The 20653-nt window shown below is 53.4% G+C and overlaps 1 protein-coding gene across 2 annotated transcripts in view; it reads left to right on the top strand.

Moving 5' to 3' along the window:
* Window positions 1-14030: 14030 nt before the first annotated feature.
* IFFO2 (intermediate filament family orphan 2) overlaps window positions 14031-20653 on the top strand; it is a 50639-nt gene continuing 44016 nt past the window's right edge. The window contains exon 1 of one of the 2 annotated variants that reach the window (XM_086715840.1): window positions 14031-15031. In XM_086715840.1, the coding sequence (XP_086571966.1) occupies window positions 14367-15031 (665 nt within the window). In that variant the 5' untranslated portion in view covers window positions 14031-14366. The remainder of the gene's footprint in view (window positions 15032-20653) is intronic. The other variant, XM_086715839.1, reaches the window with a different exon arrangement.

Here is a 20653-nt window from a genome sequence, read left to right as displayed (position 1 = left end):
ATCGGGCGTGAGTCAACCTCTGCTAACTGTTTCGAATCATCTGAAGACAAGCTGGTGTCCAGAGCAGGGATTACTATTGTTAATAAAATACTAATCACAGAAATGGTGGGTGAATTCTATTGATGAGATGTTAGTGCCCGAAGGCCTCAGAGCGTCTTTTAAAAGCATCACCAATATGATCATTAAAATTGCAACAAAGGTAGGTCAAGGATATAAAAGCAACTTAGGCCTGCTGAAAAAGCCAGGGGGACAGCCTCGGGACCCCCGTGGCCCCTTCCAGGCAGAGGCCGTGTCGGGTTTCAGGACGCTCATGGAGAGGAGACAGCAGTCAGGCTGTGGGGCATTTAAAAAAAAATTTTTTTTAATGTTTATTTATTTTTGAGAGAGAGTGTGAGTGGGGGAGGAGCAGAGAGAGAGGGAGACACAGAATCCGAAGCAGGCTCCAGGCTCCGAGCTGTCAGCACAGAGCCCCACGCGGGGCTCGAACCCACGAACCGCGAGATCATCATGACGCGAGCCGAAGTCGGACGCCTACCGACCGAGCCACCCGGGTGCCCCAGGATGTGGGGAATTTTTAAGGCCCCAAGTGAGATGGTGGCTTCTGACATGTGGCCTCTTTTTGGAGGTTTCTGGGCTTCCGTGGCCTCATCTGAGAAATGGGGATAATATAATACTTTATGTTTAGGAGGAAGGGGCTGGACCAGACCAGCTCGTGAGGCCCCATCTAAGTGCTACCAGCGCTTCCCCGATGTGTCCCGTCATCTGGTGACTGGGCACTCTTCATCTGGGTGAACGTACCTCACTCACTCCAAACTTGCTGTCCGGGGCCCAGCTCTGACCCTTAGCTGTGTTTATTCAACCGGGATGGTTAAAATTTGAAAAAACAACTTTTGGGGGCGCCTGGGTGGCTCAGCCGTTTAAGCGTCCGACTCTTACTTTGGCTCAGGTCACGATGTCACCGTTCGTGAGTTCGAGCCCCACTTCGGGCTCTGTGCTGACAGCTCAGAGCTGTCTCCCTCTCCCTGTCCCTCCCCGGCTTGTTCTCTATCTCTCTCTCAAAATAAAAATAAAGAAAATTTTTAAAAAGCAACTTCTGGGATTTATTACCTATTACGAAGTATGACATACAGATAGAAATATGCACAATACGTAATCAGTCAGCTCAGCGGTCTGTCACATGGTGAGCAGGCTGGGTAACCAGCAACCGGGCCAAGAGAGAGTGCACGGCATGGGGGGCCCCCAGAGACCCCTCGTGCCTCTTCCCATCACTTGACACTGTATTTGTTTAAAAAATTTTTTCATGACGTGGTGTCCTTTTTCTGCTACCATTTGTGACACCAAATGGTGTGGGGGTTTTCCACCTGAATTCTGCAATTCTCTGACACCAGGGACCCAACTCAGCTCTGACACTAAGGGCCTTGGAGTTCGCACAGACCACACAAGTTCAGGGCTCAGTCTCTCAAGACTGCCCCCTACTTCAGACATCAATGGCAAGTCCTGGGGGCCGCCTGTACTTCTGACCAACTGGCTGTGAATCGAGGGGTCCCGTGACCCCCCGCCTTAGGTTAGATAATTCACTAGAACAACCCACAGGACTAGGAAGACACTTTCCTCGTGCTCACTGGGTTGTTATAAAGGACACGACTCAGGAACAGACGAATGGAAGAGAGCCGTGGGGGACCCCTCGCGTTCACCACACCCTCCCAGCACCTCTGTGTGCACGCCGGCTCGGAAGCTCTCTGAATCGCGTTGTGTAGGGGTTTTATGAGGGTTTTGTCACGTACCGGCCTTTGGTGACTGAAGCCGATCTCCGGCCTCCCTCCCTTCCCGGGAGCCTGGGGAGGGGAGGCTGAAGGTCCCAACCCTCCCAATCGTACCTTGGGCTTTCTGGCCGCCAGCCTCCCATCGCGAAGGTACCTTGTCCCCCCATTCCCCGTGACTCATCTCATTAGTGTGCATGAAACAGAAAATTCCAAAGTTTTTAGGAGCTCTGTCCCCGGAACCTGGAACCAGGGACAGAGACCAAATATTTATTTTTTTTATTATACCACAGACTGTGTTTAAGCAGGTGGCTGCACACCACACTTTGCCACAGACCCCCCCACCCCCACCCCCGCCGCCCCCGTGCACCGCCCAGTTCGAAGATTCATGTTGCCTGTTCGGCCTCAGCAGGCATGTGAAGGAGTGATCCCTGAGGACTCTCATGCGCTGTATTTTCAGATAAGGAAACCAAGGATCAAAGAATTCGAGTACCTTTCCCGAGGCGACGTAGCAAGCAAAGCACAAAGCTGACGGAGCCCAGACCTCGAGGTGGGCTGGGGCGTGGGACCTGCCGTAACTCTTTGGGAGCAGTTTTGTACTGGGGAGTGGCACGGGCTAGGGGGTCAGGTGGGCCTTCACACTGCGACTCTGGACACGTAACTCAGCCTTTTGAGCCTCGGCCTCCCTATCGATGGCATGGGCGCAATGACAGCTGCCTTGCGGGGTCACTGTTGGGCACGAATGAGCTAGGCACCGGTAGAAGTTCTATAAATAATTCTTCTCTGCATCCGGCCTAAACAGAGGGGTTGCTAGAGAGCTGAGATCTCCCCGGAGCATCCCACATCTGCCTCCTTCAAGACCCAGTTCAAAACCACCTCCTCCAGGAAGCCTCCCGAGATTCCCAGCAGCCCCACGGTTCTTGTCCTTACTTTCAAATTCCTCAAGGCTTTGGTTTATGGGACAGTAGTCAGTCCATCCTGCGCCTGTTCCCCCTCCTAGCCCAGTGTACTCATTCCTACCTCTGAACACCCTTGACTTTGCAGAGCACCCTGGACCTTGTCACTTATCACTTTCTATCTGCTGTGGGCATCACTGGCAGCCTGTTCACCGGGCAGTGGGGGCTCCTTGAGGGCAGGGGTCCAGTGGAGAGTGGACAAACTCTCTCTCACCTCAGGCCTGCCGCAGGGCTCAGCAGAGTGCGTGCCTGTTGTTGGTGAACTTCAGTGGGTCTCTTGTCCCTTCTTGTCAAGGAATCGTGCAGGGGCATCTCTTTTGCCGCATCTTGTCTCACGTAACCTTCCTATGGGTTTTTTTTTTTTTCCAACGTTTATTTATTTTTGGGACAGAGAGAGACAGAGCATGAACGGGGGAGGGGCAGAGAGAGAGGGAGACACAGGATCGGAAACAGGCTCCAGGCTCTGAGCCATCAGCCCAGAGCCCGACGCGGGGCTCTAACTCACGGACCGCCAGATCGTGACCTGGCTGAAGTCGGACGCTTAACCGACTGCGCCACCCAGGCGCCCCCCTATGGGTTTTTTACAGATGATATTAAAAAAAATTTTTTTAGGGGTGCCTGGGTCAGTTAAGCGCCCGACTCTTGATCTTGGCTCAGGTCACGATCTCAAGGTTTCTGAGTTTGAGCCCTGTGTCGGGCTCAGTGGATTCTCTCTCTCTCCCCCTCTCTCTCTGTCCCTCCCCTGCTCACGAACTCTCTCTCTCTCTCTCTCTCTCAAAATAAATAAACATTAAAATATTTTTATTATGGTGGTAAAATACGTATAACATAAAATTTGCCATTTTTAAGTGTACAATTCAGTGGTATTTAAGTACATTCATAATATCGCATGACTGTACTATCCGTTTCCAGAACTTTTTCATTAGCCTAAACTGAAACCCTGCGCCCATGAAACAGTAAGTTCCCATTCCCCGAGCCCTGCCCCACCCCCCCCAGCCCCTGGTAACCTTTGCTCCACTTTCTGTCTCCATGAATCCGCCTATTCTAGGCGCCTCACGTGTTTACCCTTTTGTGACTGGCTTATTTTCTCTTATTTCCCTGGCATGTGTCTTCCAGGTTCATCCACACTGTCGTAGCGTCAGGAGTTCCTTCTTTTTGAAGGTTGACTGACATCCCACTGCAGGTTTATTCCACATTTCATTTATCCGCTCATCTGTTGTTGGACACTTGGGTCGCTCCGACCTTTTAACGTTTATTTATTTTTGAGAGAGAGACAGAGCATGAGCAGAGGAGGGGCAGAGAGAGAGGGAGACACAGAATCCGAAGCAGGCTCCAGGCTCCAAGCCATCAGCACAGAGCCCGACGCAGGGCTCGAACTCACAGACCGTGAGATCATGACCTGAGCTGGACACTTAACCGACTGAGCTACCCAGGTGCCCCCCAAAATGGCATTTTTTAAGAAGAGCCATCTGCTGACCTTCTGGATGTCCTTACAGGCTTTTTCTCTATATTTACACATAGGCAGCCCCACGGACAGAAGATAAACACTTTTAAAATGGGTTTTGGGGTGCCTGGGTGGCTCAGTCGGTTGAGAGTCCAACTTCGGCTCAGGTCATGATCTCGCAGTCTGTGAGTTCGAGCCCTGCATTGGGCTCTGTGATGACAGCTCGGAGCCTGCAGCCTGCTGTGGATTCGGCGTCTCCCTCTCTCTCTGCCCCTTCCCTGCTCACGCTCTGTCTCTCTCTCTCTCTCTCAAAGATATATCACATTAAAAAATAATAATAAAAAATAAATAAATAAGATGGGTTTTATAGTGTATTGTGTGTCTTTTCACTTTGGTGCAAATGGCGGTCCCCTCCCTGTGCCGAGAAACAGCAGCGTGTATTGTCCTCTGGATGGTTGGGGTGTTTCTTCTTACGGATGTGCCATGACTTACTTTAGTCCGTCCCTTGTTGCCCTCCAGTTGGGCTGGAAGGGGCAGGGCAGGTGTAGACCAAGGAGGCCTCCGGCTGGCTGAGGCCCTGTGGTTACGTAACAGCCGTCGGGGAAGTCACCGAGGCTGACACGGCGACTTCTGTGGAGAGTAATTTCACAGTTGCACTAAGGACAATTAGGGCGCCGGGCCTGTCACCGGGGCCTGGGATGAGCTCAGACACATTCCTTGCTTCATGGCTGGAAGGGGCAGGCAGTCCTCCGGGAAGAAGGCCTGTGAGCCACCCCTCTCTTGCAGTCACTTCCCAGGAGGTGTCCCCATTGCAGGGACATCTGTTTCAGCAGAAATAGGGCCACGAGGCCGCGGAGGGCCCGCCCTGCCCGACTGTGAGGACTTTCCCTGACACGGGAGGTAGCCGTTTGCAGACCAGAAATCAGAAGTGAGGTGGGTACAGATTTACCCCGCTTGCCTCCCAATGGGGGCAGAGCAGCTGGCGCGGAACACAGGAGGGACCCCGGGGGTCCTGCCTTGCGGCTTCTGGACCTGCCAGGGCCTCCCTGGCAACCATCTGCTCATCCTGGTCCCCCACGCGGCTGCAGGGCTCCCTGACGTGGGTGTGGGCAATGCGGTGTCCTCGCCGGACCCGACTTAAGGCTTCAGACCTACGATCTCTGGGCCCAGGAAAGGGGGCAAGAATCCAGCGTCTCCTCTCCAAGCCTCAGTTTCCCCATCTGTAAAAGGGGAACGGCGGTCCTTCCCCCGAATCGATGAGGCTAGGATAGAACGAGACGAAGCATACCAGGCTCGCACGCAGACTGCAGCTGCTGGGGCGGACCCGAGCGGGTAGCAGGACGAATGAGTGAGATGCCCTACGGGGACCAGGGAGAAGGCTCTCGGCACCTGTTAGCCCTTGAGGTCAGGGACCCGGCGCTTTGCGCAGAGAGGGACGCGTCGCCTTATGGACGCGTTGGGCACTTTATGGAGCTTTCGGGTGAGATGAGAAGACAGGCAGGAGAGGCGTCTCCTCTGCGAGGGCTGCGGGATCAAGAGTGACCTCGGAGAGCCACCCCCAGCCAGGCACCCTTCCCAGGACTCAATAGATGGCATTTCGACGAGCAGTCCCTCCATGAGATGGGGGTGACAGTTGGAAATGCCACAGAGAAGTGAACCCGCCCTGGGGGAGAACAGGAGGCCCCTTATCTGGTTTGGGGGTGCAGATTCTGGCTTCCCCAGGCGGTGCTACCTTTCACACTCCCAGAAAGTTGAAAATAAAAAGGACCACGGCTCCTGGCTGGCTCAGTCAGTGGAGCTTGGGACTCTTGATCTCAGGTTTGTGGGTTCTCTACAATACACTGAAAAGCCCCAAACGACAAGCCACCCCGATGTCCACCCGCAGTAGAAAGCATGCATAGATAGTGATATGTTCGTACCGTTTACTACTATTCAGCAAAGGGAAAGAGCAGAAAGCTGTTACACACAGCTTCACGTATGGATCTCCCACAGATAAGACTGAGCAAAACGAGGGACACCCGGGTGGCTCAGGCGGTTAAGCAGCTGACTCTTTTTTTTTTTTTTAATTTTTTTTAGCGTTTATTTATTTTTCGGAATCAGAGCATGAATGGGGGAGGAACAGAGGGAGAGGGAGACACAGAATCTGAAGCCAGCTGCAGGCTCTGAGCTGTCGGCACAGAGCCCGATGTGGGGCGCAAACCCACAAACCGTGAGCGCGTGACCTGAGCCGAAGTCGGATGCTTAACCGACTGAGCCACCCAGGATCCCCAAGCAGCTGACTCTTGACTTCAGCTCAGGTCATGATCTCACGGTTGGTGGGACAGAGCCCGGCATCGGGCTCTGCAATGACAGTGCAGAGCCTGTTTGGGATTCTCTCTCAATCTGCCCCCCCCCTCTCTCTCTCTCAATAAGTAAATAAACTTAAAAAAAAAAAAAAAAAAAAAGACTGAGCAAAAGAAGCCCAAAACGTCCTGTATGATTCCATCTACACGAGGCTGGAAGGGAATCCATGGTGAGGAAAGTCAGAATCTGATTACCTTCGGGAGCCTTCAGGTGTGTGGGGAATGATCTGGGTGGTGAGTACGTTGGCGTGTGCAGCTGAGGAAATTCACTGGGCCATACATGTAATATTTGCATACTTTACTGAGCGTAAGGGACACCTCATGCCAAGTCAAAACAAGGCAACAAATGAAGAAGGAGAAGTGCTACCAAAGCTGAGATCTGAAGGATAAGTACGAACTGGCCGGTGGGAAAGGGGAACAGTGTTCCCAGAGGAGCCACCAGCATGTGCAAAGGCCCAGTGGCAGGACTGCTCATCTTGGCTCTGGGCTCCCTGAATGATGCTCCTGCACCTCCATTCTCCATGCCTCCTTCCACTCATTTGAAGGTTTCTGCCGTGGAACAGGTTGGCAGAAACAGCTTCACTCTGCCAGTCTGCATTTGCATGTTCCACCATTGAGTTTTATAGCCAGAGAGGGATGGACAGGACTTGGGGTTCAAAGTTGGGTTCAAAGCGCAACTGGCGGGGGGCACGCCTGCCCGGGTGGTTTAGCCAGTTAGGTGTCTGGCTCTTGATTTCAGCTCACGTCATGATCTCGTGGTCATGGGACTGAGTCCCACGTTGAGCTCCCTGCTCGCTGGGTGTGGAGCCTGCTGAGGATTCTCTCTCTCTCTCCCTCTCTCTCTGCCCCTCCCCAGCTTGCACTTTCTCTCTCAAAAAATAGAAACAAAACAAAACAAGCAAAAAGCCAAAGCGCAACTGTGCCATGAAACGCGTATTCTTGGAAGGGCCCCTTCGCCCCCTCAAGCCTCCGTTTCCCCATCCGTAAGAAGGGTAGAGGGGTCTTTAACGCGTGGAGTTTTGGTGAAAAGATTTGATGAAAGCTGTTCAACAGTTGCTGTCATGTGGGAGTCAGTCGATAAAGCCTGGAAGCAAGGGCCGCCCAAAGTCATGGCTCCCCCTGGGTGATCCAGCATGGCGCTCATTAGGTCTCTGCAACCCACAGCTTTGATTTCTTGTCACAAGGAGCTCATATCACCACCTAGAATGGTGCCTGGCAGGGGTTCGAGGAATGTTGGCTCGTGATGGCCAGCGCTCATGCATGCCAGGCACTGTTCTAAGCTCTTCACACATGTGGACGTGTTTAATCCCCATAGTAACCTCAAGAACCACTTCCCTCCCATTTCACAGAGCGGGAAACGGAGGCACAGAGCGGTTGACTGCCTTGCCCACAGTCACACGGTTAATTGATGGAAGCTGGCTCTGCATCCCCTGCTCATCACCGCCCTGCCGTACAGCAAGATTATACAGAGCCGCCCGGGCTGGCCTTCATGAGACAGGCCTGCGGGGGCCTGGAGAAGGTGCTGGAAGCACCCCAAAGGCTGCTGGGGCTCCCCCAAGGCTGCTGACCAAGATCAGCGCTGTCTGGGCAGCCAGTGGGACACTTTGGCGCCCGACAGTGGTGAAACCCACGCCCTTTTCGAGGAAGGCAAACCCACCCAGAATAATTGTTGAGACAACGCGCAGCTTAAGCCGCTTCTAAGCCCGGAGGTGCCCAGGAGGGTTGAGGCCTAGCAACGCGCTGCTGCTACGGGCCCAGCCAGAGTCACCCTGCTGCCAAATCTTATTATTTATTTATTTTTTTTTTGGCTGTCGTTGTTGTCATTGTTATTTTCTGGGAAGAGAGACGGGACATCTCAAGACTTTGTGCTGCTCAGAGAATTAATCTTCACCTGCAGCATCATGTGGGGCTTGCAGCCACTCCCTTTCTTCTGTGCCATCGTGTTTTACTGCTCTCTTTCATTTTACCGGGAAGCAACCTCATGGGAATGTTCTAGAAGCTACAGGCTGAGGGTGGGATGGGGAACACGCAGGGGAGAGGGAGCAGCTTATTCCCCCCAGCAGCAGGGCTGAACTGAGACGCCAGACGGGGTCCCTGGGTGTGGGATTGCGGGCGATGCTTTTTCCCCCTGCCTCTTTATACATTTTTGGGCTTTCTATATTTGCATAAGCAAAAGGATGGGAGAAAATTCACGGTGCTAATAGCTGATATTTATTGAGCAGGTACTACATGCCGATTTTACACGTATTCAGTCATTTAACCTTGACAACCTCCCTGTGAGGGAGAGAGTCTTACTTGGTCCTATTTCCAGATGAGGAACAGAAGTGCAGAACGGTAAGCAAGGTAAAGAAAAATCCCAACTATCAACATTTATTTTATTTTATTTTTAATTTTTTTTTCAACGTTTTTTATTTATTTTTGGGACAGAGAGAGACAGAGCATGAACGGGGGAAGGGCAGAGAGAGAGGGAGACACAGAATCGGAAACAGGCTCCAGGCTCCGAGCCATCAGCCCAGAGCCTGATGCGGGGCTCGAACTCCCGGACCGCGAGATCGTGACCTGGCTGAAGTCGGACGCTTAACCGCCTGCGCCACCCAGGCGCCCCCCAACTATCAACATTTAAAAAGAGATTGTCGGGGCATCTGGTTAAGCGACCGACTTCAGCTCAGTCGTGATCTCCCAGTTCCTGAGTTTGAGCCCCATGTCGGGCTCTGTGCTGACAGCTGGGATCTTGGAGACTGCTTCGGCTTCTGTGTCTCCTTCTCTCTCTGCCCCTTCCCCCACTCACGCTCTCTGTTTCTCAAAAATAAACATTCAAATAAATAAATTAACAAAAATAAAAAGAGATCGTCAACCACAAGGAACGATCCACGAGGGCTATGTATTTTATGTTTCCATTTATATGAAATGACCGGAAAAGGCCAGTCCACAGAGACAGAAAGTAGATCAGCGGTGGCCTCAGCAGGGGGTGGAAACAGGGAATACCAGGTAAGAGGGCACCAGGGATCTTACTGGGAGAGATGAAATATTCTAAAACAGATTCATAGTGATGTTTACGCAGCTTGGTAAGGTTAGTAAAATCCATTGAAATGAGCAAATGATATAAGTAAACTATGGCTCGATGGTTGCAAGACCAAGAAATGTAGTTAAAATGAGAAAAATCTGACATTTATTGAGCGCCTACTCTGCACCTGACGGGAGTTTTCTCTCGTATTAACAGCACATTTGCTTGCCTGAACTCATCTCTGTGGAGCACCTATTATGTGCTGGGCATCATGCCCGGATGTGGGGCTATAGGGAACCTGACTTGTTCCTGGCTCAAGGTTGCTGACCCGGAGGGTGCTGGGAGGACAGAGGTTTTGTGCGTGAGGTTGGAATCTGCAGGATGAGGGATAGTTACCCGGTGAAATGCCAAGGGAATGGGGTGGGGAGAATGAAGTTGTTTGTCCATTCATTTATCAGTTCATTCATTCATTCATTCATTCAGCAACTGTTTATTGAGAGCCTATCAGGTGTCCCCAGCACTTTGACAGGGCAGGCAAGGTGGCCGTGACAAGGAGGCAGAGACTATAAAAAGGGCCTCGTGGGTGAAGTCATGCCCATCCTCACTGAGGAGAAAACCCATCCTTATTCAGAGAGTGGAGGCTGGCATCCCTCTTGGGGATATTCCTTTTGTCTGTCTGAGTGATCCCCCCACCCAGTGAAGAGTCACCTGCGTTCTCTCTGGATGATGGATGGGGAGGTGAGGGTGTCCAGGGTTGAACGGATGGAAACACTGACCTCACTGAGAAGCTTGGGGGAGGGCTGAACAGTGGACAGAGGGTAGGACCAGAATTCTAGGCCAGGTTTTGCCACCAATTTTTTTTCGGGTGACCTGGGGCTAGTCCCTACCCCTCTCTGGACCTTGATGCTATTGTCTGTAAATTGGGAACACTGGACTGGCTTCTTTTCTTTTTTTTAATTAAAAAGAAATTTTTTAAATGTTCTTATTTGTTTTTGAGACAGAGAGAGACAGAGCATGAGCAGGGGAGGGGCAGAGAGAGAGGGAGACACAGAATCTGAAGCAGGCTCCAGGCTCTGAGCTGTCGGCACAGAGCCCAATGCAGGGCTCGAACTCACAGACTGTGAGATCATGACCTGAGCCGAAGTCGGATGCTTAAGCGACTGAGCCACCCAGGCACCTGTTTTTTTTTTTTAAATTTTTAAAAAATATTGATTCATTTTTGAGAGAGAAACAGAGACAGAGCATGGGCAGGGGAGGGGCAGAGAGAGAGAGAGAGAGAGAGAGAGAGAGAGAGAGAGAGACAGAATCTGAAGCAGGCTCCAGGCTCTGAGCTGTCATCCCGAACCGTGAGATTTTGACCTGAGTCAACCGACTGAGCCACACAGGCACCCCTAGGCTGGCTTCTTCCTGAGCCCCATCTGGCTGACATTGATGACCAAGACTTTTGGCCTGAGAAGTCGCCAGAGCTATAAGGGCTTGTTTCGGTTTCTCTGAAACTTTCTGGTTTTAGCATTGAAAGTCCTGCATCAAGGGGAACCCTGGGTCCTGGGCAAATGAAGACAGTTGGTCACTCTACTGGAAGGACATCAGGTTAGCCTCCCCTCTCATCTTACCCATAAAAAGCAAGACACACAACATCTCACTTTGTCTCCTTGATGGCCACAGCACTATCTTCTAGCCATTTTGTTTGTATGTATATTTCTACGGCTGAGTTGGAAATCCCTTTGGGTACGATTTCCTCCATTTCCTTCAGATCTTCTGGTTCTCTACTCCTCCAGGCCAAGTGTTCCTTCTCGCACCCCTCCCATGCCTCAGGAGGGTCTTTCTGGTAGCCTTCATTAGCTTTCCTGGCATTCCTTAAACTCTTGCCTTCTGATAAGCGGAGAGCCTGTGCTGACGCAAGGGGTCAGTTAATGATCATAGAATGTCTGAATCTCTCCAGCGCCCAGGACAGGGCTGGGTGCCCCCGACACCCCAACTCCAGGACAATGCTGCTGGTAGGACATATTCTTTCTGGAACAGGCTGCAGGGAGCCACTCCCCAGGTGTGGCTTTTTAACCCTTTCCGTCCCACAGGCCCCTTGAGCATCTGGTAAAGCCTATGGACCTCTTTTCAGAATAATTTTTGTAAATTTTATTTTAGAGAGAGAGACAGAGAGTCAGAGAGACAGAGAGCAGGAGCAGGGGAGAGGGACAGAGGAAGAGAGAGACAGAATCCCCATCAGGCTCCGTGTGCCTGACACAGGGCTTGATCCCATGACCCTGGGATCATGACCTGAGATCAAGACTCAAAATCAAGAGTTGGATGCTCAAACCAACTGAGCCACCCAGAAGCCCCTAAGAATACTTAAATAAAAAAAAAAAAAAATGGCGTTAGGATAATAAAACAATTTTTACTAAAATACAATCACAAAAAATTTGAACCAGTTTGTGATATAGTGCTTCTTCACTAACACACCAATAAGATTTAGTGGTGGGTCTAGTATGATCTTCATTTTAGAGTTCTGGTAGCTTAAATCATATTTTGAAATATGCACAGTAACTGTAATATCGATATGAAAAGATCTTTGACTTCCCTTAGTGACAAATCACAGGGACTTCTACCGGTTGCCTGCACTCACGGTCAAAGAAGATGCTAAATACCATTTAGAGATTAATGAAAATAAAGATATAACTTTTGCCCATCCCAGTGTCATGAATTCTATCCTCAGCCTCCTTGGGGGAGGGGGTCTCAAACTCCTGCTTTAAGGCCAAGGGGTCTTGATTCTTTAGATTAGATAAACAAAATCACCAAGAGCTGAGAGAACAGAGCGAAGAAAACTGACCACGCTGGGTTGGGTGAAGCAGAGAGAGGTTTCAAGACAGGTGAGTTTCGGTGCTGAGTGTTGTCAAGGTGAGACCATTTTGGCAGGGAGCAAGGAGCTGCGGTTGAGGGAAGGAAACGTGGGGAGGGTTTTTGCTCTTATGACCAAATCAAAAGCAGCAGGTTAACACAACAGCCACAACCTCATCCCGGAATGAGCCCGCGCCCCCTTTGTGTCTCTTTTGTCGCTGAGGACACCAAACCATTGTCCCTGTAAGACAGGGTACCTGCCCTCAAGCTTACGCACAACGAGACAAAACACAAAAGTTAATGAGACAAAATTAAATTGCAATTCAAAAAATGCAGCTGGAAGAATCTGGAACATGCCACATGTCTGGTTAAGGGTACACAGTGTAAGCCACAGGCGTTCAAAGGTGTGGGCCACCTCCCCTCTGAGGTTTATGGAGAGGATCAAGTGGGAAAATGCACAGGAGCCCAGCAGGGTAGGATTGCCGGTTACAGCAGGCGCTTTTGGAGATGGCTTGTTGCTCCTCTGGTCTCAGCGATCTTCTCTGTAAAATGGAGATAAGAACTAAGTTTGGCACCTGACATATAGGAAGCACTCAATAAGGGGAGCCATTATTAGCATTAAGAAAATGATGACAGATATTTGCAAACTGGTTCAAGAGACCGCAGGAGGCTGGAGAGCTCGTTCTTTAGGGTGGTAGAAAAGACTGAATGAATTGAATTCTCGGGTTGGCTCCGCCCTTCACACTGGTTCCACCCCCTTGCTGCCCCCTAAACAGTTGGATGAAATGCACCCCAGGCGTGGGGCGCCCTGCATCTCTGCGCGCGAGTGTGCAGAGGTGGAAAGGTGGTCTCGTTCAGGGCCGGAAACAGCAGCAGCCCAAGGCTGAGCTTTCGGATGTCATTTTCCGGGAGGGTCTTCGCTCAGTCTCCCCCCCCCACCTCCGCCGTCCCCCACTCGGCTGGGCTCCTCAGTGAACCCGGGGACCAGCAGCTCGCCAGTGCCCAGGTCGATCTTGGGACGACGAACTCGTGCCCATAGGCGGGGGCAAGCGGTGCAGAAGCCCGCCCTGGTCCACCGCGTGGGGTACGTGCCAGCGGAAGCGCTGCCTTATCCTGGGAAGGTCGATCTAGGCCGCCCCAAGTTGGAGTGGGGGTGGGGGGCGGATGCACCTTCGTACCCTATGGTTCCCCAGCCCTTCCGGGACACCCCGTGGGAATTTGGGGCCGGGGGAATCCGAGTAGGGAGCCGGAGCGGAGCCTCCTTGTGAGAGGATGTGGGGGCAGGGGCGCTCTAACAGGGAAACGTGCGCTGCGCCGGCTGCCGGCCCCTTTAAGGGGCCGGGCTGGCTCTGCGGCGGTTCCAGCTAACCGCGGGCCTGGTGCAGCTCTGCGGTCCGTGTCCCCAGGCAAAGAATCGGAGCCGGGCCGGGCGGCGGGACTCGGCGCGGGAGAGGGCGTGGTCCAGCCGGGAGCCAGGCGGAGCCAGAGCTGCAGACAGCAGGTCCACCCAGCCCAGAAAGCAGCCTAGAGCGGGGGTGGGCGGAGCCACAGCCTCCTGGGCGGGGCCCGGCGCTGCGGGCCTCGGGGGCGGGGCCTCGGTCTCGGGGAGCGCCGCAGAGGGAGGCGGGGTGGGCGGGGCGAGGGCAGGGGCGGGGCCTATGTCTGCAGTGGGCGGGGCCCGCCGCAGAGGGGCAGTGCCGGCCGAGAGTCCTCTGCGCGCCGCTGCCGCGGAGCCTCCACACCGACTCTGACAGCCGCGGAGCTGGGACCCGCGACCCTCGCCACCTCACGCAGCCTTCGCGGCCTCCACCGCGGCTCCGAGTCCAGTCCCTCGCCTCGGCGCCCACATCCGGGGGGCGGTCCGGCCGCCGTCGCTGCGGAGGCCGCATCTGGCGCGCATCTGGAACCGCCCGGCCGGCCGCGCTGGAGCCCGCGCCCGCCCTGGCCCGGCCGCGCCGGGAGCCCTGCCCGGAGCTGGAGCCGCATCTGGAGCCGCGGGCCCGGGGCCCTGAGCCGCGCAGCCGGCGCATGGTGAACTCGTTGCTGTTCGGGGAGATGGCCTTGGCCTTCGGCTGCCCGCCGGGCGGCGGCGGCGGGAGCTGCCCCGGCGGGGGCGGCGGCGGCGGCGGGGCCGGGCCGGGGCCGTCGCCTGTGACGGCGGCGCTGCGGGACGACTTGGGCTCCAACATCCACCTCCTGAAGGGGCTCAACGTGCGCTTCCGCTGCTTCCTGGCCAAGGTGCACGAGCTGGAGCGGCGCAACCGGCTGCTGGAGAAGCAGCTGGAACAGCAGCAGAGCGAGCGCGAGCGGCGGCTGCGCTACAAGACCTTCTCCCGCGAGCAGGCCGTGCAGACCGGGCCCGAGCTTCTGCGGCCGCCCGCAGCCGGCGCCGGGCTCGGCAGCGGCAGCGGCGCGGCGGCCGGCGCCAACGCCAACGCCGTGGCCCTGGGCGGCCTGCCCCCCGGCGGCGGCTCGCACCCGCAGCACTACGGCCGCCTGCCCGGGACCATCTGGAGCTACACGCAGGTGCGGCGCACGGGCGGCGGCGGCGTGGAGACGGTGCAGGGCCCCGGCGTGTCGTGGGTGCACCCCGACGGCGTGGGCGTGCAGATCGACACCATCACGCCGGAGATACGCGCGCTCTACAACGTGCTGGCCAAGGTGAAGCGCGAGCGCGACGAGTACAAGCGGAGGTGAGTGCAGACTGCCCTTCCCCCGCGCAGCTCCCGGGGAGGGGGCGTCCAGGTCCCGAAGGCCGCGGAATGCGTGCGTTGGGGAGGGGCCGGGGGCTGCCAGCTGGTCCTAGCAGGTGGGCTGGGAGCTGTGTTTGCCTGGCGCCCTACACGCGCTTGGAAAACTCAGTTATCTAGTTCCAAGAATGGGGGCTGGCGCTGACTACCATAGGGGACACCTCGGCGCTGTCATTGGTCGAGGCAGGTTGCTTTCTAGGTGACATAATAACCACTGGTGTTTTAGGTGATCTCATTTAATCCTCAGGCCAACGCAGAGCGTAAGGCATTCTTATCCCCGATTTGTAAGTGAGGAAACTGAGGCACAGGGATGCAAGTGACTTGCCTAGGGTGACTTGGCTGATAGTGGTGAAACCAGGATTTGAACGACTAGTGAATGGAAAGACTTTTGGCTAGTTTGTCTGCTGCTCTAGGTATTTTCCAAGGCTGTAGGGGGTGGGCTCCTCTCCCTCCGCGGGTGAAAAGAAAAAACTCAACCAAACTACTGGTTTTTTGTTCCTTGAATTAAATGAGACCATATGTTTGAAAATGGGTAGATTTGTCCCTACCCACTAGGGCCAGAGTCTGCCATTTTGCTCTGGCTCTGCAAGGTCCAGGTGGCGGGGCCTACATCAGACTGGCCACCAGCTTTTAAAAATGCTCTCTTCATCCCTCTTCTCCCCACCCCACTACTGTCCTGGCTTACTGAGCCCCAACAGACTCAGCCCTAAAGGCCCAAAGGAGGCGAGGACCTTGGGCTGAAAACTAGACATTGAATGGACCCAGACCACCATCTCTGGCTAGTGTGGGGGGGCACACTGCCTGCAGGACCAGCCTGCACATTCCTGCCCAGTCCCGATTCCCCAGCTGGGACACTGACACTGCTTCCTGCTTGCCTGCAGCCTGGCCTACAGGACTGATGGCTCAGCTTTCCAATAAGAGGAGAGGGGTCTGTCTGTAGCTTCTCGGGCCTGGGTGGGGGCAGGGCCCTCTGCTGTCCCCGGCATGGGCAGCTCTCCGCATTGGGAGCCTCTGTTTGGAGCATGTTGCGAGAAGGATCTTTCCTTCTACTCCTTGAGTCCTGGGGCTCGCATGAGCACACAGGTCTGCCCAGGGAGCTAGGTGTGGGTCTCCTTCCTTTTCCTCCACTGGGCTGGATTCAAATGCCGGCTCCATCACCGGCCAGGGAGATTGTTGAACCATTTGGAAGCCTCTTTGCTCATTTAGAGAGACTGGCGTAATAAAATCTACCCAGGGTTGCAGAAGGGGAGAAGTAATCCGTTGATGTTAAAGACGAGAGACTGTGTCAGGCCAGCGTGGAGCAGAGGCCCAAGTCTCAGGTCTGTCTCAGGCAGGGCCTGACCCTCAGTGGGAGGTCTTACACCCCGTTGGGGGAACGAGCTCCTCTCCCGGGCTGGTCTTCTCTTGAGGACTTGAGAATGGCCTGGTGGCCCGCCATGGCCATGGGAAGGCTACCTCTGCCTCTGTGGGCAGCTTCGCCGGGGTGGGGTAGGGGAACAGGCACTTGCTCTCGATGGTGAAACACGGAGGGCTGGGCCCTTCTGTCTGCCACTGTTGATTGTGTCGTCATGCCCCAGGCTTGTGCCGTGTTTGTTTTATTGTGTGTGCTTTTTTGGACCGGGCGACTAAGGGGATGGAAAAACCGTGCCCAATCTCAAAGGGAGATAGGTTGGCGTTGAGCAATGCTCTGTTCAAGTTGCACCCAGGGCGTGGGGTGTGATGTCAGCCTCTGGCGTTGGCCTGGAATGAGATGGCCACTGCTGAGGCAGGTGGAGTGTGGGTGCCTTCCTCCCACCCTCTGGGCTGCACGAGCACCTTCCCTTCCTCCATTTTTTTTTTTTTTTTGTGAACCGGGGAGGCGCATCTTTTCTGAAGTTGATTCGGGGCTCAAGTTTTTGGATTTTTCCAAAGCAAGTATACTCCCTTCTGTGGGACTCAGCTTCCCTATCTGTAAAGTGAGGGGTGAGTGGGTTAGAACCATGCTCTCCGAAGCCTCATGCTTCTTTAGAGATGCTGTTGGGGTGGGGGTCCTTGAATATTACATGAGACTTAATATTTTAAATTATATTAAAATGTTAAGTATGGTTATAAACATGTGCTCACTTGAAAAAAAATTTTTTTGACATTTATTTATTTTTGAGGGGGGGAGGAGGGGCAGAGAGAGAGGGAGACACACAATCTGATGCAGGCTCCAGGTTCCGAGCTGCCAGCCCAGAGCCCAACGCGGGGCCTGAAGTCACAAACAGTGAGATCATGACCTGAGCCGAAGTCGGGTGCTTAACCCACTGAGCCACCCAGGCGCCCCAACATGTGCTCACATTTTAAGTTCACGTTAACTCCTTGAAGTCCACTGACACACTAACGTATTAGTAGTTGGCCTCAAGTTAGAGCCACCCTCCTGCCTTCTCTATTTGTCTGAAGAGTACTCTGACATTGCAGAGCAAACCGCTAAAAACCATTCCCATTTGTAGCTACTTATCTGTGTGAGTCAGGATTTTCGTGAAACTCTGCAGCCAAAACTGGAAACAGAATTAAATGGAAAGTGGTGCTGTCATCTGTAGTCCCCATTCTAAGTGTTAATGAATCAAAATAGCCTTGTCAACTTCACTGATTGAATTTAGAATGGTTATATTTGAAATATCTATATTTGAACTTACAATATAAATGTATACAAGTAGCATTCTGTTTTTACCTGTTTCTGTATTTGGGCTTCTCATAAGAATTTTCTCTTGGGAGGAGGGCAGACATCTGAACCACTTAAAAAAAAAAGTTAGGGGTGCCTGGGTGGCTCTTAGGCATCCGACTCTGCATTGGTCATGGTCATGATCTCATGGTTCTTGAGACTGAGCCCCGTCTCAGTTGAGGCTCTGTGCTGCACAGGCTGCTTGGGATTCTCACTCTCTCTCTCTCTCTCTCCCTCTCTCTTTGCCCTTACCTCTGCTCTCTCTCTATCTCTCTCTCTCAAAATAAATAAACTTAAAAAAAAAAAATTAAAAAACCACCGGGCTAGATGATCTCAGAAGGTCTTGACAAAATATAATCTTGCATTGGAACTCCTGGCCCACTTCTGGGCCCCTGTCCATGAGAGAAGGCACAGTCTGAGGGATGGGACCACGGGGTTTGCTTGCACTGTTGGCCACTGAAGCCTTTACATCCTTTCGGGATGTCTAGCATGGAGCCCCAAGCCGTGAGCACTGGACGGCACCTGTGCCAGGAAAGGAAAGGTTCCCGGGTTTCCTCTGGTCCCCCCCCCCCCCCCCAGAGGAACTCACAGCCTTGGACACCCCCCACTTGCTTCCCCAGAGGGCAGCCTGGGATGTGCAGCTCTGTGTTGTCTAAGCTGGGGGCCTTTGGGGTCCCCGTCTGGGATGTGCGGCCATAGCCACCTACCACCACATTATTCCTGGTGTAAAATATCCTTTCACAGATTTACTGCGGTGGAATTTGCATATCCTAAAATCCTCTCATTTTAAGCGCACAATTCAGTGATTCTTTTTTTTTTTAAAGTAAATCCATAGAGTTGTGCAACCATCACCACCGTCCAGTTTTAGAATACTTGCATCCCCCCCCCCCCAAAAGATCCTTCATGACCATTTGTAGTTAATCGCCATTCCCACCCAGCCCAGGCAACACAGATCTGCTTTCTGTTTCTATAGATTTGCCTCTTCTGGACACTTCATAGAAATGGAATCATACCATAGATTGTCTTTTGTGTCTGGCTTCTTTCACTTAGTGCTTTTGAGGTACATCCGTGTTGTAGCAAATTCCAGGAGTACCTTCCTTTAGATTGGCGAATAACGTTCTACTGTGCGGACAGACCACATTTTATTTATTCGCTCACCTCTGTAGTCGGTAGACTTTAAACACAAAGAGTCACTTGTGAACCGCCTCAGATCATCTCATGTGCCATCGGTGGTATAGGAGCCATGCTTTGGAAACACGCAACCCAAACCACGGCCCCTGGCCTGTTCGCTACGGCTTTTGGTTTCCCTTTGGTCCAACCAGCTCTGAGCTCTTCACCGTGAAATGTGGTTGCCGAAACTGTAACGCCAACAAGGTTGTCAAGCATTGATTTGGAAACCAAAACAAACATCTCTGCCCTGTCACCACCCAGTGCCACCAAAATATCCTGTTCTGAGTTTGCAAGCTGGGGGCTTTTCCCTGGACATTCCTGCTGAATCTATCTGAACTTTAAACACGTGGGGGTTTTTCTGCATCACGTCCAGGAGACCCAGATTCCAGGTCTGGCTCCGCTACTAGGTGCTGTGTGACCTCGGGCCAATCGCCGCCCTCTCTGAGCCTTAGGCCCTCCACCTTTACAGGAGGGGGTTTCCCTTCTAATTCACTCTACACTCTGGTCTGTGACTCCAAGGGGTCCGGGTCAGGGCCCTTCCTGCCTCATGGGATGGCAGTCTGGGCCTCCCCCTCTCCTGCCCCAGGCCCAGTGTGGTTTGGAACTGTCTGGTTTCCTTCCCTCCCTGCTGCAGGTCGCTAAGTGTCTGTGCCTCTGACTCAAGTCAGCATGAGGGGCTTGGTTTGTTTTAACCTGGTGTTTGGGTGATCGGAGCTTCCCTTGAGAGTCAGGAAGGGACCACAATGATGATCATTGGATCCTGATGGTTCCCACATGGGCCCTCTGGATCCCCGGAGCCTTGGGGCAATTCTGGGGACAGTGAGCAGGGGTGCCGAGCACCTGGGGTTTGGCTTTCATCAACCACAGATGCTCCATTTCCGTGACTGTCATATTGATCTTCTGAGGAGGATTCAATTGGAAAACAGGGCTCTACGGCTTAGAAAAAACAAAAAAGAGAAATTGCTGATTCAGCTGAGTTACTTTCATTTTTGAGGTGGGGAAACTGAGGCCCAGAGGGAGCTGACCCACAAAGCTGAGTTGGGAAGCCTGCTGTCCAAAGCTTTCCCCACCACGCTGAGGTGATGCCCACATCATCTGCCCGTGGTTGGGTGTTGGGAGAGTTCTCTCCACCTTTCTGTGTCTGCCGTTAGGCATTTTTTAAAAAGCTACTTTCAGGGATGGGAGGGACTTTTGTCACAGCTATTTCTGATCATGAGCCGGAAGGGGCTGGGCTGGGGGCCTGAATGAAGGGCTCCAAGCAGGGCTGGTGGGTGAGCCAGCTGGAGTGTCCCCTGCCTTTTCCCATCACGCCCTGGAAGGCCCTTGAGCAGGTGTTTGCTGGCCCTTGAGTGCCCCAAAGCCAGAAGACTGCCCCGGAAAGCTGGTTGGAAGGTTTCGTTCCCTGCCACTTCTGTTATTTCTGAAGCTTCTGTTATTTCTGTTATTTCTGAAGCTGCCACCGATCCTTTATTTCTGGTTTTTCCGGGAGGCAGCCTGGGATGGTGGAAAGAAGGTTGAAATCCCAGCTCTGCCACTTTCTGTGTGACTGTGGGCAATTGCTTAACCTCTCTGAGCTGCCTGAGCCACCGCTTTCTGTGAAAGAGGGGGAGTAATGTTGCTCCCCTAGGAATCGGGGAGGAATAAATGAGCCCCGGTGACAAGGCACCTGGGGCTCGGTAGGTTCCGGGTTGGTCCCCTCTCTGACCTCCCGC

This window comes from Puma concolor, chromosome C1, assembly GCF_028749965.1.
Source record: "Puma concolor isolate L17-30 chromosome C1, mPumCon1.1.hap2, whole genome shotgun sequence".
Lineage (NCBI taxonomy): Eukaryota > Metazoa > Chordata > Mammalia > Carnivora > Felidae > Puma > Puma concolor.
Note: the sequence above shows the minus strand (reverse complement) of the source record. Positions and strands in the feature narration are given on the sequence as shown.